Below are 18,859 nucleotides of genomic sequence, written 5' to 3'. Positions count from 1 at the left end.
CTATCAGTGTGTAGTGCCCTCTTTGGTTTGTTGTTACAGTTTTTATTGTAAGTCTATTTTGTCTGATGTAAGTATAAATGTTCCAGCTTTCTTGTGGTTTCCATTTGCCTGGGAATATCTTTCTGTGTCCTTTCATTTTAAGTTTGCATATGTCTTTACATTTAGAGGGAGTATCTTGTGTGTTTTTTTTAATTGTTTTATTTTTATTTTATTTTATTTTATTTTATTTTATTTTATTTTATTTTATTTTATTTTATTTTATTTTATTCTGTTCTATTCTATTCTATTCTATTCTATTCTATTCTATTCTATTCTATTCTATTCTATTTTAGAGAGTGTGCACGCATGAGCAGGGGAGAAGGACACAGGGAGAGAAATCTTAAGCAGACTCCATGTTCAGTGCAGAGCCTGATGAAGGACTTGATCCCACGACCCTGGGATCATGACCTGAGCCAAAATCGAGTTGGGTGCTCAACCGTGAGCCACCTAGAGGCCTCTAGAGGGAGTATCTTGTAGGCAGCACAGAGCTGGGTCATATGTGTTTTTTATTTGTTTACTCTATGTCTTTTGACTTGAGAATTTAGTCTGTTATCATTTATTGATGCGTGCTTATTGCCATTTGTTTTCATGGTTTTCTTTTTTTTTTTAATGTTTATTTTTGGTGGGGGGTGGAGAAAGAAGGGGACAGAGGCTCCAAAGTGGACTCCATGTTGACTGCAGGGAGCCCAATGCAGGGCTCAAATTCACAAACCATGAGATCATGACCTGAGCCAAAGTCGGATGCTTAACCCAGTGAGCCACCCAGGTGCCCCTGTGGTTTTCTGTTCCTTGCTTCTTCTCTTGCTCTTTTCCTTTGTGGTCTGATTTTTTTTAGTGGTATGCTTATATTCCTTTCTCTTTATTTTTGTATATTTACTATAGATTTTTGCTTTGTGGTTACTATGTGGCTTACATACGATGACATACCTGAAACAATCTATTTTAAGTTAATAATAACTTAAGTTTGACCCCGTTGTAAAGCTCAAAATTATTACTTCTCCCCCACCATGTTTTATGTTTTTGACTGCACATTTTACACCTTTTTAAAATATTTTATAGTAATGTTTTAATTTTTGTTTATTTTTAAATTATAATTCCAGTGTAGTTAACATACAGTGTTATCTGAGCTTCAGGTGTACAACATAGTGACTCAACAATTCCATATGTCACCTAGTGCTGATCATGACAAGTGCAGCCCTTAATCTTCGTCACCTGTTTGACCCATCCTCCCACCCCCTCCCTTCTAGTAACCATCAGTTCTCTGTAGTTAGGAGTCTTTCTCTCTTTTTTCCTTTGCTCATTTGTTTCTTAAATTACAGGTATGAGTAAAATCCTATGGAAACATTTTACATCTTTTTATCTCATGTATCTCTTAACTAATTATTGTAGTTGTAATTATTTTTGTTACTTTTATTTTCCAGAATTTGGTTCTTTTTGTTATCAGTTATTCTTGATTATGCATCTTCCTGATTTTATTTCATAATTTAAAAAAATAGGGGCGCCTGGGTGGCGCAGTCGGTTAAGCGTCCGACTTCAGCCAGGTCACGATCTCGCGGTCCGGGAGTTCGAGCCCCGCGTCAGGCTCTGGGCTGATGGCTCAGAGCCTGGAGCCTGTTTCCGATTCTGTGTGTCCCTCTCTCTCTGCCCCTCCCCCGTTCATGCTCTGTCTCTCTCTGTCCCCAAAATAAATAAACGTTGAAAAAAAAAATTAAAAAAAAAATGATGTTCTTTCCTTAGTCACTTTGAGAGTCTATTTAAAGTTTGTTTATTTTTGAGAGAGGAGAGAGCATGAGCAGGGGAGGGACAGAGAGAGAGAGGGAGACCTAGAATCCAAAGCAGTCTCCAGGCTCTGAGCTGTTAGCACAGAGCCTGATGCAGGACTCCAACTCATAAACTGTGAGATCATGACCTGAGCCTAAGCAGGACGCTTAATCGACTGAGCCACCCAGATGCCCCTAGAACTCTTAAATATTACATTAATGTCATTTTAGCATTAATGTATTATTTTCATTTTGTTGGAAATAAAGTCATTTCCTCATTTTTCATTTTTGTAGTATAGTTTACATAGAATAAAATTTACCCTTTTTTTAAAAAAAGAATTCTTTTTAATATTTATTTTTGAGAGACAGAGTGCGAGAGTGGGAGGGGCAGAGAGAGAGGGAGACCAAGAATCTGAGGCAGGCTCTGGGCTCCAGGTTCTGAGCTCTTAGCATAGAGCCCGATATTGGGCTCAAACTCACAGGCTCGAACTCATGAACTGTGAGATCATGACCTACGCTGAAGTTGGACACTTAACCAACTGAGTCACCCAGGCAGCCCTAAAATTTACCCTTTTTAGTCACACAGTTCTATACGTTTTGACATACGTATGTGATTGTGTAATTAACATCGCAGCCTAGTGATGAAATATTTACATCTCCTTAAAACATTCCTTATTCATTCTTCTCTCTTCACCCTTACTACCTGGTGACCGTTGATTTGTTTTTCCCTCTTATTTTCTCTTTTTTAGAATGATACCTAGATGGAAGCATACTGTATATAACCATTTGTGTCCTTCTTTGACTTGGCGTAACTTTTGAGATTTCTTGATGATGTTAGGTATATCACTTGTTTGTTCCTTTTTATTGCTGAATAGTATTTCCTTGTATGGCGGCACCACATTGTGTCTACTCACTGGTTGATGGACATTGAGTTGTTTCTGGTTTTTGGCAGTTATGAATATAATAATCATGAATATTTGTGTGTGTTTTTTGCATAGACATATATTTTTATTTCTCTTGCTTATAAACTTAGGAATGGGATTGCTGGGTTGAATAGTGAGCAATTGCTTAAGTTTATAGGAAATTGCCCAGCTCTTTTCCAAAGCGGCTGTACTATTTTGCCAACCATCTATATGTTAGAGTTCCAGTTGCTTTCCATCTTCATTAATGCTTGGTATTGTCTGTTTTGTTGTTGTTAATCCTAGGCATTCCAACAGCCTCTCCTTGTGGGTGTAATTTGCATTTCTTTACTAACTCCTGATATTATTAGGTGCCATCTTTACCTCTTCTGTATGAAGTGTCTAAGTCTTTTTGCTATTTTGTTAAAGATAAAATTCACATAACATAAAATTGACTTTTTAAAACATTTTAAAGCGCACAAATCATTGGTTTTTAGAATATTCGTGAAATTGTGTAGTCATTTACACTAATTCCAGAACATCTCTTTCACTATGAAAAGAATCCCTAACTCCATTAGCAGTTATCCCATATTCCTCTCTTCCTGTGGTCGTAAGCAGTCTTGTGTCTTTATGGATCTGCCTGTTCACATTTCATGTAAATGGAATCATACAGTAATAGAGATTATGTTTACCTTGTCAGCATTATATTTTAAAGGTTAATCCCAGGTGAAGCCTTGTATAAGTACATTATTCCTTTTTGTTGCTGAGTAATATTCTGTTGTATGAATATACCATATTGTATTTATCCATTCATCATTTGATGGATATTTGAATTGTTTCCAGTTTTGACTATCATGAATAATCTGCTTTGAACATTTACATACGTGTGTGTGTTCATTTCTCTTGGCTATATTCCTAGGAGTAGAATTGCTGGGTCACATGTAACTCTATGTTTAACCTTTTGAAGAACAGTCAGAATGTTTTCCACAGCAGCTACACCATTGTACTTACCACCATCAATGTATGAGGGTTCCAGTTTCTCCATATCCTCTCCAACATTTGCTGTTATCCGTCTTTTTCATTATTTACATCTTAGTGGGTATGATCATGCCTTTTCTTTTAAGCTATATATGTCTTTTTATTTAAGGTGGATTTCTTTGTGATTGCATAGTTGGGTCATGATACTTAACCCAGTGAGCCTGGGTGGCTCATTTGGTTGAGTGTCTGACTTTTTTTTTTTTTTCATGTTTATTTATTTTTGAGAGAGAACACAAGCAGAGCAGGGGCAGAGATAGAGGGAGACACAGAATCTGAAGTAGGTTCCAGGCTCTGAGCTGCCAGCACAGAGCCCGATGCAAGGATTGAACCTGTGGATCCTGAGATCATGACCTGAGCTGAAGTCGGATGATTAACCGACTAAGCCACCAGGCACCCCTATTTTTTTTTAATGTTTATTTATTTTTAAGAGAGACAGAAAAAAAGCAAGAGCAAGGGAGGGGCAGAGAGAGAGGGAGACAAAGAATCTGAAGCAGGCTCCAGGCTCTAAGCTGGCAGCATAGGGTCCCAGTGCAGAGCTTGAACATACGAACTATGAGATCATGAACTGAGTTTAAGTTGGACTCTTAATCGACTGAGCCATCCAGGTGCCCCAAGTGTCTGACTTTTGATTTCAGCTAGAGTCATGATCTCAGGGTCGTGGGATCGAGTTGCGTGTTAGGCTCTGCACTGAGCCTGGAGCCTGCTTGGGATTCTCTTTCTGTCTCCCTCCCCCTCCCCCTCCCCCTCCCCTTCCCCCTCCCCCTCCCCCTCCCCCTCCCCCTCTCCCTCCCTCCTTTCCCCAGCTTGTGTTGTGCTTTCTCTTTCTCTCTCTCAAACTGAAAAAACAAAACAAAAAGAAAAAATGTTAGTTTCAGGTGTACAACAAAGTGATTTGACAACTCTGTATGTTCTGCTGTGCTCACGGCAAGTATAGCTACTGTCTGTCACCATACAATACCATTACAGTACCATTGACTATATTCCCTATGCTGTACCTTTTATCCTTGTGACTTACTCATTCCATAACTGGAAGCCTGTACGTCCCACTACTCTTCACCCATTTTGCCCATCTCTCCACTGCCCTTCCTGTGGTTATACATGCTTAGGGGACATTTTATGTCATTTTATTTATTCACTTTATTTACTACTATGTTATAGACAGACTAGTTTCTTCTGTTTTACGCTACTGAGAGGCAAGTTTCTTCTTCACTCTTAGACTGAAGGTGGAAATCTTTAGGGACCTGACTCTAACTGAGGATTCTCCTAAAAGTATCCTCATTTTGGATGGTTTCTAGTTTTTTGTTTTTTGGGGTTTTTGTTTTTTTTTTGGTTAAACGTTTATTTTTGGGAGAGAGAGAGAGAGAGAGAGAGGGGCAGAGGCAGAGGCAGAGTGCAAGCTGGGAGGCACAGAGAGAAAGGGAGGCACAGAATCTGAAGCAGGCTCCAGGCTCAGAACTGTCAGCATCGAGCCTGATGTGGGGCTCGAACTCACCCATGAGATCATGACCTGAGCCAAAGTCGGATGCTTAACCGACTGAGCCAGGTTGGCTCAGTTTTGTTTTAAGTTTATTTATTTTGAGAAATAGAGCACGAGCACAATCAAGGAAGGAGCAGAGAGGGAGGGTGAGAGAATTCCAAGCAGGCTCCATGCCTTCAGTGCAGAGCTCATCGAGGGGCTCCCATGTCAGGAACCATGAGGTCATGAACTGAGCTGAAAGGAAGAGTCAGATGCTTAACCAGGTGAGCCACCCAGGTGTCCCTGGTTTCTAGGTTTTATCTCCTATTTCTTTGCCAGTATGAATCCTTAAGGTCTCTGGGATTCAGCAGAAACTCTCACGTTGAAAACAAATTTACTACTTGCATAACTTTCACAGTTCTTGATTTCACTTTATTTTGGGCCTCTGGAATGTTTTATGTGTGTTGACTCAGCAAAATTTTAGAAAATTTTTTGCTTTGTTTTTAATCAGGAAGAATGTTCTGGGTATCTGTTCTGCATAGTGCCAAGTAACAAAAGTCTCTACTTGATCACTATTATACATATGGATGTCCCATGATTTTAAAATTGCTTCTTTACTGATTTAGGTTCGTCCTTGCTTGCTTTCTAAAACTTAGGAAGTAAAAATTTGTTTGTGCATAGATCTTTGTGTGCACATGGTAGTAGCTTTCATCACCGGTGGAAGGAAACAAGCAAGATAGGCTCATTCAGCCTTTCCTGTGCCACTTAATTTGTGAATGCCCTAAATGCCATTAGAATGTGTTTTCAGATGTCCTCTAAGAATTTCCCACCCGAACATAATACACTATCAGGAGCATGTTTTTGTTTCTCAATAGTGAGTCCAGGTGAGCAGCCACTCATCTTGGATTTTATTTTGGGCAGGTAAACAACACTTTTGGTTCATTCTGAGTCATAAGAAAATGGAAGTCATGTACCAACCTGCAGGACAGTTGAGAACATAACCTCTGATGTTTCTCAGAAAACAAATCTAAGCCATCATTAAAATTATGTACTTGAGTTAGTATAATTATAAATGAGGAAATGAACCAGGCTACTTGTCCTTGAAAGTTGACAGTGCAGGCCTACATAGCACTGATTTCTCATGTAGAGGCCTTTTACACAGCAATGACTCTACTTTAGAATATATAATCCCTAGGGGTTCCAGAGTGGCTCAGTCGGTTAAGTGTCCAACTTTGGTTCAGGTCGTGATCTCACAGTTCATGAGTTCGAGCCCCATGTCAGGCTCTGTGCTGACAGCTCAGAGCCTGGAGCCTGCTTAGGATTCTGTGTCTCCCTCTCTCTCTGCCCCTCCCCCACTAGCACTCTGTCTCTCTCTCTCTCTCTCTCAAAAATAAATAAACATAAAAAAATTAAAATATATAATCCTGAATATTGTAAGTACATTCTTTGCATGACATTTGTCATATAAAAATAATTTGCCTCTTCATAGTTTATTTTTCCTTTGTGGCACATTCTGAACTGCAGAATCCTTTATCTACCATTTGGCTTTCCATAAACTATCAGGCAGGATCTCTGTGAAATTCTCTACTCTGAGAAACTATGTGCCTAATATTTATTTTTGATGTATGACTCATAATTACATTATTATATGTTCTGTTTTCAAAATAGCATCTGATAATTCAGTGCCTTTTAACAACAGATAACGTGTTTTCTAGAGAGTTTTTCCAGAAATCCAAATGTTTCTTGGGGTTCTTTCCAGGCTTCATTGGATTTATGTTTGGTTTTTTTAAATTTTTACTTTTTACTAATTATTTTTAATGTTTTATTTTTTATTTTTTTTAAGTTTATTTATTTTGAGAGAGAGAAAGAGCACAAGCAGGGATGTGGCAGAGAGAGAGAAGAGGCAGAGAATCCCCAGCAGGCTCTGTACTGTTAGCACGGGGCCTGACAACAGGGCTTGAGCTCTCTCACATCGTGAGGTTATGACCTGAGCTGAAATCAGGAGACAGACACTTAACTGACTGAGCCACCCAGGCGCCCCTAATTTTTTTCTATATTTTAATAATTAAAAAAAAATTTTAGAGTGAGTCAGGGAGAGGGGCAGAAGGGGGCAAGAGAGAGAGAGAAAGAGAAAGAGAGAGAAAGAGAATCTCAAGCAAGCTCCACACTCACTGTGGAGCCTGATGGTGGGGCTGGGGCTCAATCCCACGGCCCTGGGCTGATGACCTAATCTATTATCAACAGTTGGATGTTCAGTTGGCTGAGCCACCCACACGCTCCATGTATTTTTTAAATACATGGTATTTACATACCATTTTTAATTTTAATACCATTTTTGGTATTTTTTAAAAATCAAGGACTCAACCAAGTTTTCCTTAAGTTTTTGTTTGTTTTAATTTTACAATGTAACTACTCATTGAGGTAATACATTTGAGTTTACTCAATACTCCTCGTTTAGAACTTTCATGGCTGAGATGTCCTTAGGCTTAATAGTAAATTGGCCAGCTTCTGTGACATCTTTCTGGTTTTTGAAGTTGGCACAGTCCATTATAGCTACCTAAGGGGTGTGTGGCCATGGAAAAACATGTTTTTGTTGATGTGTTCTCGCTTTCTAGTAACTTTATTTTCTGCTCAAGGGATTTAGTATCTGTTCAGATACTTTATTTTTAAAGGCCACATAAGTAGTGACTTGATCTCTAATCTTAGCTTTGAAAATTTCCCAGACACTAATAAAGGTAATGTCTGATGACCTATTATTTGAGGATACCACTCACTGGACAGCAATCAGTGCTATTTAAAAATGTATATTTTATTCTGAAAATCATTTTCATGGTAAAAGGCTTTTAGTAAAATGGTGCATGAAATGACATAATTTTGTGACTTTTGGGCCTAGATTTATAATACTTTTTACATGGTGTCACCGAGAGCTAATACAGTTGTAAAACACTTTGCTCTTCAAATACTGTACTAAATAATTAGTACTGAGAAGAAATATTCTATAAATCATAGTCTCATCAGAAACAGCACACCTGTCTTTTGGACTAATAGTAATATTTTGGACACAAAGGATTATATAGTAATCCTTGTTTTACGTAGAAGTGGGCTGTCTTTGCAGTGATTATATGAGTAAGATTTTTATAAAGGATTAAGTTACTAAAGACCAGGATAATCAGTTAAATTATCTGGACTGTCCACATCAGGACATTAACAAGGTTAATTATTAGTGGAATGAAAGAGAAATTTACCAGATTGTATTATATATGCCAAGATGTATTCACTCATAAAGAAGAGGTGGAGGGAAGCAGTTTTCCCCCAGGTGTGGAAAAAACTCTGGAGGACAAAGCTGGAGTTGCCATTTTTGGTCTGTTTTTACTTGTTTCATATTTATAATAATAGATTGTCTTGGTAAAAACCTACCCTGGACACAGTGGTGGTTTTGTTGTTTTTTGTTGTTTCTTGAGGTTGGTAGAGAAAACTGCATATTGCTGCCTTGATATGTTGTCTCTTTGTTAAAAGCAGATGTACAGATCAGTGAAACAGGGTAGAGAACCCAGAAGTAAACTCATGCATATATGGTCAATTAATTTATGGTGAAGGAGGGAAGAATATACATTAGGGAAAGGAGGGTCATTTTCAATAAATGGTATTGGGAAAACTGAGCTGTGATCGCACATCATATACAAAAATTAACTTAAAATGGGTTAAAAACTTCATTGTAAGACTTGAAACCAATAAAACTCCTAGAAGAAAACATAGTAAGCACCTAGTATCGTCTTTGTGATTTTTGTGGGGGCGGGGGGCAGGGTGTGCGGGAGCAGTGTCGAACTCCAAAGGCAGGTGTAATAAAAGCAAAAATAAATGGTTGGGGTTACATTAAACTAAAAAGGTTCTGTACAACAAAGGAATCCAACATAATGAAAAAGTAATTTACTGAATGGGAGGAGAAATTTGCAAATCATCTGTTTGATAAGGGGTTTATATCCAAAATATATAAAGAACTTCTGTTAACTCAATAACAACAACAAAAAAACCAAACAATCCACTTAAAAAATGGGCAGAGCACCTGAATAGACATTTTTCCAAAGAAGACATCCAGATGGCCAACAGACATATTAAAACACACACACACACACACACACACACACACACACACACACACACACACACACACACACTAGAATAGTACTCAGCCAATGAAACGAATGAAATATTGGCATTTATGACAACATGGGTGCACCTAGAGGGTATTATGCTAAGTGAAATAAGTCAGATAGAGAAGGACAAATACCAAATAATTTCACTATGAGTGGAGTCTGAAAAACAGAACAAAGAAACAAAACCCAGACTCATAGATGCAGAGAATCTGGGGGGGGGGGGGGGGGGGAGTATAGAAACTGCCTGGGGGGACAAAATTGGTGAAGGGGATTGAGAGGTACAAATATAAAATATAGGTACAAATATAAAATAGGGAATTGAGAGGTACAGATATAAAATAACTAAGTCTTGGTTGTATAACGTACAGCATGGGGAATACAATGAGAGGTAACTAGATTTATTGTGGTAATCAGTTTGTAGTATATACAAATATTGAATCACTGTGTTGTACACATGAGATTAATAGAATATTGCTTGTCAATTATACTTTAATAAAAACAAAAAGAAATGATGTTCTTTGTTGTTAAACTCTAAGTTTCATGCAAAGAGAAGAAACCATCTGCTTATTAAATGTGATCTTTCATTGAAATCTGTTGCAGCCTAGTTGGGCCCTTGGTTTGAGTTGAAAGGAAATAATTCATTTCACTTTTTTGAGTCTACAAAATAGTTTATTCTTCCTTTCCCTACAGCAAGAATTATGAACATAAGTGTACAAAACAGATTCAATGCTAATTTTTAAAGCTTCCCCATATTTCCATTCTCATTAGTTATAAATAATGTGCTTGATTATAAAATGGAAAAAGTTGAAATTTTCCACTTGTGCCTTTTGAGCTGTTTTCAGAGGTATTATACACTCTGGAAATAATAATAAAAGATACTAGGCTTTATACAGTGCTTTTTGTTTGAGGAACTCATATAAACACTAATGCATTGATCCTAACACAGTACTTGATTGTGACTTTAAAAGGTCATGAGTTACTGCTGTTACAAAAAAGTTAAAAAAGATTGGAAGGGGAGCTCCAATATACAAATACTAGAGAAAAGTGGATACAGACAATTGAAAAAATAAAATTATGGGGGATTTTTATTATTTAACTTTTCTCTTAGCCTGTGATAGATTTTTATCCCTTTTAATTTTTTAAATTTGTTTATGAATCTTGCTTAAAGCCTGATTCCCTTCTTAGACAAGAAAGCAGAATTTTCTTTTAAACTTTAGTCTTTCTCAGCCAAGAAGACTTAAACCTGTGGTGGTTTCCCAAGTATGTCACATGAACATAGCAGTGTATTTTATTGGTCCTTGAATTAGGAGATCATCCTTTTCATTTTCTTTGTTTAATATTTGTGGTATGTAGCTGTTGATTTTGATTATAGTGGTCATGTGGCTTAATTGTCAACTTTTTTGTTTTGTAGGTTTATTCTTCAGTCCAAGGAGGTAATTCACAATCAACTGTTAGAGAAACAGAAAATAGCAGAAGAAAAAATTAAAGAATTGGAAGTAAGTTTTGAGTCCATATTGACAGTAGTAAATTTTAAGAAAAAAAATAATTACCTCAACTTTGTCATGTTAAATGAAAATGTATGCCTGCCATTGTTTTCATTTTTTCGAATTGTGTTAGAGCAGTGAAGTGGTCATGGCAGTGTGTAAGACCTCCACCCCCACCTCCCCCCCACCCCCCCAGCGCCCCATGAAAGAAAGGAAAGGAAAGGAAGACAGAAAAATGGTTTGTTGCAACTGTAGAGACTTTTGAAGAAGATGGGATGCTTTTAATATGAATGTATTTTCTCCATTGCCTTTGAATGAACATGTCTGTTCTTAAAAACAAAGTAAGACACATGGTGTATATTTAAACATCACATATTGTGGTAGATAGGCATGAGAGTAGGTAATGATAATAGTATTTAAAAGATCTCGACATAGGTCTTTTTTATATGTTGTAATTCCTTTAATATAGATTAGGTATAACTATCTGAATGATGGTGCTGCAGTGAGGAAAACGAGTTGTTTTTTTTTTTTTTTTTTTTTTTAGCTAGGGAAAAAGATGATGGGTAAGAGTAACTTATTACATTTTTGGAAAATTGAATTTTACTACATTTTCTGTATACATTAAAACCTTTGATGAGATACTCTTCTTGGGATTGAGCGGAAGGTCCATCCTGTATATAGTAAAAGTTGGCCTGGGCAAGAGGCTGGTTATTATTTCTTTGGGGCCAAGATTTCCTGAAATGGGGATGGTTACAATGACTTCATAGGTCACTTTATCTAATTTGTGTGAGTACTATTTGAGGCAGTATTTCAGAATCTGACTCAGCTCTCTGTGGAATTGGTGAGACACCCCTTGTAGCTTCCCGGGGATTTCTTAGGGGAACCAATTTGGCATGGCCTGAGTGAGTGTGTAGTGTCTTAGGTTACTTAGGTTTATTTTTGTTTAACTACTGATCATAATTTAAACAAACCTGATAATTTGTAGCTTAGAAAGTGTATTGAAAAAATAATAAGTAAGCATGTAAACAAATAAGGACAAAAAAATCCTTATCCTTTAGTAACCAGGTTGTTATCATGTCCTATTTGTCATTTTTGTTAGCCCAGCTGTTCTAGATTGAATTTTATATCTTCTGTTTTCAAACAAAATAACTTTAAAAACTCCAATTAAAACTATTTCATGTTAGATAACCAAAAATCTGTTTTTGTAGCATTAGGTAAATACATCTAAAAATGATCCTGATGAATAAGTAGCCAGATAGAAAGTAATGTGTATATAATTCTCTTTTTATGAAAACACAAAAAATAAGATCTGTATATGAATGGCAAAAATGATGTCAGTATATACATTAAATTAACACTGGTTCCCCTAAGGAAATTAATTTAGATGGGTATGGGCATGAAATTATTTTTTCTTATAATCTTTGTGTTGGATAAATTTTAACACGTGTTAACCTTTTTTTTTTTTTTAAATATTTATTTTTGAGAGAGTGCATGAGCAGGGGAGAGGCAGAGAGAGAGGGGACAGAGGCCAAAGTGGGCTCTGTGTTGACAGCAGAAAGCCTGATGCAAGGTTGAACTCACAGACCATGAGATGATGACTTCAGGTGAAGTCGAAAGCTTAACCTACTGAGCCACCCAGGCATCCCTGTGTTAGCTTTTGTAATTAAAAAGAATATTAAAGGTAAAATTGCCTTTAACAGATGATGATTTTAGCATACTGTTCAGTTTTGAAGAGTATTAAGAAATTTTTTTCCCCAAAGTTAACCTTTTTTGGAGTTTCTCATTACTGGTAGAGTGTCCTGACAAGTGTCAGGTAACGAACTAGAACTAGAATAGCTGGCTCGTTGGTACCCATTTGAAATGCTAATTAGAGCTAGGAGAAACTAGTGGGGTTAAACTCTATGTTCTTCCCTAGAACATTATATTGTGTCTTTTTTCTTTTTAATTTTTTATTTTACATGCTTTTTATATTATAAAAGCATTATTAAGTGTACTATAAAAGAAAAAAGGTCAAAAAATAAAACATGATTAAATGAAAATACTACTTTCCCCTCTAGCCAACACACCTGCAGATGTCACCCCTGGAGTTTCGTGTGTATCATTCCAAACTTTATTTTGTAACCCATTCATACACACATGTATACACTTTTTAAAAACAGAGAGGAATTATGCTGTACATACTGTTTTCATCATTTTACAATTTATCTTTCCATCTGTAGTTTATATTTCCCACCTTCTTGTTTTCCACTTCTCTTAACCATTGTAGGTTCCTTATTACCTCAGCATTTAATTATTGCATGATCCCTACGTCTGCATTTAGTATGCTTTACAATACTGCTCTAATTTGTATTTTTAATAGTATCATCTACTACACACTCTGTTCTCTCCTCTGAAGCAATGCTGTATTTTGCACTGCCATACTTGGATAGTTTTGTTACTTCAGCCTGAAACGAATGCATATACATGTACCCACATGTGCACTAATGCACACATACATTGTTTTTTTTGTTTTGTTTTTAATTTTCTTTATTTTAGACAGAAGGAGAACGAGTGAGCATGAGCTGGGGAGAGGGGCAGAGGGAGAGAGAGAGAATCTTAAACAGGTTCCACGCTCAGCAAGGAGCCTGTCACAGGGCTTGATCCCATGACCCTGGGATCATGACCTGAGCTGAAATCAGGAGTTGGATGCTCAATAGCCTGAGCCATCCAGATGCCCCAACACATACATTGTTGTTAATTGTAGTGTTCAAATTCTCTGTGTTTCTTACTGATTTTTTTTTTCCTGATTATTCAGTTAATTATTGAGAGATGTCAAATCTCCCTCTATGGTGATACTTCCCAATTTCTCCTTAGTCTTTCAGTTTAGTGGACAGTGGTGTTTAGAGACCACTGTCTGGGTATTATAAGTGCTCATTATTACTGTATACATAGTTCAGAGGATAGGTTTAATTTTGCTTTATATATGAAGGAATTTCACAGGTCTTTTAAAGTATTCCACTGACTCTGGCTTCCATTGTTGCTGTTGAGAAGTCATCTGTCAGCTTAGTTGTTGTTTCTTTTTTTTTTTTCCCACTGGTTCCTTTTAATATTCTCTTTGTCTTCATGCTTTGTAGTTTCTTTGGGATATGTTTAGGTGTGGGGTTAGTCTTTTTATTTATTTTTTTAAGTTTATTTATTTTGAGGCAGGGGTTTGGGGGATGGGGAGAGAGAGAATCCCAAGCAGACTCCTTACTGTTGTCACAGAGCCCAGTGCGGGGCTCGATCTCTCAAACTGTGAGATCATTACCTGAGCCGAAATCAGGAGTCAGACTCTTAACTGACAGAGCCTCCCAGGCGCCACTCCCCCACCTTTTAATTTTTTTTCTTAATCCTACTTGGCTTAAGTTGGGTTTCCTGAATCTGAGGATTAAGATCCTTTATCAATTCCGGAAAATTCTTAGTATTTCTGAAAATTACTTCTTTTCCTGTTTTCTCTATTAGGTGGTATTTCTTTCTGGAATTTTTCCCCCTACTTTTAAACTAGAATGACCTTTGTAAAACGTTAGAAAATGTGGTTCTGTTACTTTTCTGTGTAAAGCCCATCATTGTTCTTAGGATAAAGTTCACACTTGTTAACATACTTTCAAGGCTTTTTTGTGAAAGGACTCCTGTTTATTTCTATTATCTCCCTCATTTCCTTTGCCTTTTCTTACACTGTATACTCCACCCATTCAGGAATATTCTGTTTTTAGAACTTGCTGTGCTTTCTTTGTTTCTACTTTCTTTGCAAAAACTAGTTGACTCCCCTGGGGAGCTTTCTCCTCCTGGCGTTATTACCAGTTCTATATATTAGTTTTTAAGATCTTAGCTTAGGGCTCCTTATCCAAAGAATCATTTTCTGATTCCTCAGTCTTAAATTAAGTCCTTTTTCCTTGTTCTCCCTAATGATTTCATTAATTTCATAGCATAGAGTGGTAATTTGGACATATAAGCTATTGCCAGCTAAAGTACTTACAAATAGGGTTTCCTATTACTTGGAAAGCTTGCTATAGATTCAGAGCACTAAGTAGTTCTTCCTAAGGAGTAGCTGTTGCTTCTCCTTTCAGATTGAGAGTGTTTTTTTCTGGGCCCTAGCATTTCTTGTCAGTTCAACCTGTTTTGTCTTAATCCTATGTACTTATCGTCATCATTAAATTTTTGCCCTAAAATACCTTAATATATAGTTGGGGAGGCACAGTTTATACATAAGTCAGCATATAAAGGCCAGGCTGTTTCCATTAAGCATGTTTTCATCTTAGAAGGAGTAAGACTGTTTTGCGTCTGGGTGTGTAGTTTGAGTTTTTGACCAAAGCTCTTAAATTGGTCGAATTTGTATGTCTCCTCACTCTCTGCCAGCAATGTATACAGATGACACTGTGGATAACCCTTTTTAATTATATAGGTACTTGTCTGATTCATCTTCTTTCCTATGAGAACCCATTTTCATTAGTATTTTCTAGACTTCTTTTCATCCATGTCTGTTCTTACTGTTTACGTTTACCTTCTGCAGATTTTCTCCTGTCTTTATTTATGAGTTGAAAGCTTACTTAGAATTTGTTTGGCTCTTGATAAACTCTCTTATGCTGTGCTACATTGTCAAGCAGTTTAGTGGGCTCACTTGCTGAGCCTTTCCTTTTATGCAGCAGAGGTGGGAGTACTATAACCTGCCCTCATGTTCCTTCGATAGGGAGTTCTCTTTACTTACTGGAAGGGTAAAGGAAATTACTGTCTTTTTGGGAAGATAGTTTTATTGTCTTTTTCTTCTTAAAACTCCATGTTTACAAGTTAATACCCACATGGTGCGCCATTCTTCTGGCTGTAATTGTTTTACTGGGATTGATTGGAAAATATTTTCATAACAGACTCATAATATGATAATCTTGCATGGATTTGTAGTTTTTCTTTGAATAGATGATAGATCAGGGTCTTGGAGGAATAATCACCAATTTATCCTGATGGTGATTAGTATAGACCAGTGAAGCTGATTCTATTTAAGAGAAAACATAAAATGGTGGCTTTAGTATGATAGAGTAACCATGTTATTTATGTCTATTTAAAAAATTTTTTTTGATAATAACTTTTTCAAGAAGATGGCCGAGGGGCACCTGGGTGGTTCAGTCAGTTGAGCATTGACCTCTTGATTTCAGCTCAGGTTATGATCCCAGGGTTGTGGGATTGAGCCCCACGTGGGGCTCCGTGCTGAGCATGGAACCAGCTTAAAATTTCTCTCACTCCCTTTACCCTCTCCTCCTTCCCTGCTCACACTCTTTCTCTGTCAAATACAATGGTGATTAGTATAGTGTATGTTGTTAGGAAAGTATAAAAGCATAATTAAAAAATTTTTATTTTAGGGAGAGATCATGTGAGTGGGGGAGAGGGGCAGAGGGAGAGAGAGAGCGAAAGAACGAGAGAGTGAGAGAGCACCACACAGGCTCCACGCCCAGCACAGACCTCTGTCCCACGATTCTGGGATCAAGACCCAAGCCGAAATCGAGAGTCAGATACTCAACCAACTGAGTTACCCAGGCACCTAATGGTATAATTTTTAAAAAAATGTCTATTTATTTATTTTGAAAGAGAGAGAGTGAGCAGGGGAGGGGCAGAGAGAAAGAGAGAGATAATCCCAAGCAGGCTCTGCACTGTCATTATGGAGCCTGATGTGGGGCTTGATCTCATGAACCGTGAGATCATTACCTAAGCAGAAATCAAGAGTCTTAACCAGCCGAGCCACCCCAGGTGCCCCAATGGCCTAATTTTTTAAATGACATAAATATAATTGGAGTTTGGAATGATGACTCTGAGTCTTCTCTGTCATTGTAAAAATAATTTTCTTTTTGAAATGTATAGCATTTCTATGATGGGGAAATAGTCTTCAAATTTTTGAGAAAATCCACTTTTAGTTAAAGTTGAGTTGAAACCTTATTGATAGATTGAGGTGATAGATTTCTTCTAAAGAGTGAAAAATACATCCTATGTTTTTACTCACTTTTTTTGGAGGTAAGAGGGAATAATTTTGTAGACTTTTTTTGCAGTTGGAAAAATTTGGATTCAGCTTTCAGATGATCTGGAGCTCAGTTTCTGCCCTCTTGTCTTTTGAATCTCAAGGATTTGGAATCCTTGAGATGAGTGCAAGCTTTCAGTGGTGTATTTGAGCACATTTTGGCCACCATTCTCCTAGATTCGCTTCTCTGTTCCAGGTGGGGGGCAGTTATTGCTTGAGGCTCATCTGCATTCAGTCTGACGTCTCCATTACATATTTTAGGCATATGCGTATGCAGGGTGACCACTTCCTTTCCTTTATCTTTGACACAGTTACCACCCCTTCCACTACCCTGGTTAGCTCAGCAGTGACAGAATAAAAACAAGAATAAGGAAACCCAGGACATTCTGGCCTGTATGATGCCACTTCTGACACAGAATGTTACAATCTCAGGGTTGTGAAATAGCTTTGCAGCCCATGCTATAAGTAAGATCTACGAAACTGTAAAAGTTCTGACTCTTCCACAAAAATGACAATTTTGGTCAGATAGTGGTTCCTGAAATAGTAGGAAGAATAGCGGCAAGGTTACTGGTAGGAGGTGCCTGTGACACTCTGCAGTTGGCTGAGTTTTTGAGACTCTGATGAGGGAATGTTTTGGAGGAGTTCCCATGATTGAGGAGGTTTTACTCTGCCTGTTGAAGGTCATTTTTTCCATAGCATGGGTGGTAACTGGTAGGCATTTGGCTGGATGTCCAGGTTTTGCCCTAAGTACTTTTCATTTTTGAGTTGGTACCATTTGTGGATATGATGGGAGCCCCTCTTTGGGGGTGAGGTCAAATGGACACTGTTATATGATGGAACACTGATTATTATCTGTATTTTTAGTGGAGAGAGAAGGGCAGGTGAGAGCAGAGCCAGTGATGGAATGTTTGTTTTATTCATCATACAAGAATTATACTCAGTGCTGGCATAACTTAAAATTTAGAATCCATTAAGAAATTAGCATTTTTTTGGTAGTGAAATACAGCATTTACAGAAATATACATTAAAATACATACAGCTTTATAATTATGAAGTGAACACTTGTAACAGTCACGTAGGCCAAGAAATAAAAAATTGGCATGCACCAGAGGCTCCCCCATTCTTCTCCCCCCCGCAAGTCACAAGGCCATCCCTGCCCCCTTCCTTAGCTGCTACCATAACTTTTGTGATAATTGTTTCTTTTTTAAGTTTTTATTTAAATTCCAATTAGTTAACACACAGTGTACTACTAGTTTTAGGTGGGGCGCCTGGGTGGCTCAGTTGGTTGGGTGTCCGACTTCAATTCAGGTCATGATCTCATGGTCCGAGGGTTTGAGCCCTGCGTCGGGCTCTGTGCTGACAGCTCAGAGCCTGGAGCCTGCTTCGGATTCTGTATCTTTCTCTCTCTCTCTCTCTCTCTCTCTCTGCCCCTCCCCGGCTCAAGCTCTGTCTCTTTCTCTCTCAAAACTAAATAAACATTAACAAAAATTTAAAAATACTAGTTTTAGGTATACAATGTAGTGATTCAACACTTCTATACATCACAGGTGCACACCAACAAGTGCACTCCTTAGTTTGCATCAGCTCTTTAACCCATCTCCCTTTCCACTTCCCTTCTGGTAACTATCAGTTTGTTCTCTGTAGGTAAGAGTGTTGGTTTGCCTCTCTCATTTTTTTCCTTCTGCGTGTTTGTTTCTTAAATTCCACATAGGAGTGAAATCACGTGGTATGTCTTTCTCTGCCTGACTTATTTCACTTAGCATAATACTCTCTAGTTACATACATGTCATTGGAAATGACAAAATTTCATTTGTCTTTCTGGCTGAGTAATATTCCATTGTATATACACAACATTTTCATTATCCATTCATCAATTGATGGATACTTGGGCTCTTTCCATAATTTGGCTTTTGTAGATAAAACCGCTATAAAAATTGAGATGTGGGGCACCTGGGTGACTTGGTCAGTTGAGCGTCCAACTTTGGCTCAGGTCATGATCTCATGATTTGT

At 37.6% G+C, this 18,859-nt stretch overlaps 1 protein-coding gene across 1 annotated transcript in view; it reads left to right on the top strand.

Moving 5' to 3' along the window:
- PFDN1 (prefoldin subunit 1) overlaps positions 1 to 18,859 on the top strand; it is a 71,769-nt gene that overhangs the window by 26,898 nt on the left and 26,012 nt on the right. The window contains exon 3 of the mRNA XM_003980829.5: positions 10,758 to 10,842. Coding sequence (XP_003980878.1) covers positions 10,758 to 10,842 — 85 coding nt within the window. The remainder of the gene's footprint in view (positions 1 to 10,757; positions 10,843 to 18,859) is intronic.

The sequence above is a fragment of the Felis catus genome, chromosome A1 (assembly GCF_018350175.1).
Source record: "Felis catus isolate Fca126 chromosome A1, F.catus_Fca126_mat1.0, whole genome shotgun sequence".
Classification (NCBI taxonomy): Eukaryota; Metazoa; Chordata; class Mammalia; order Carnivora; family Felidae; genus Felis; species Felis catus.
The sequence above is the reverse complement of the archived record's forward strand: the minus strand, read 5'-3'. Positions and strand labels throughout refer to the sequence as shown.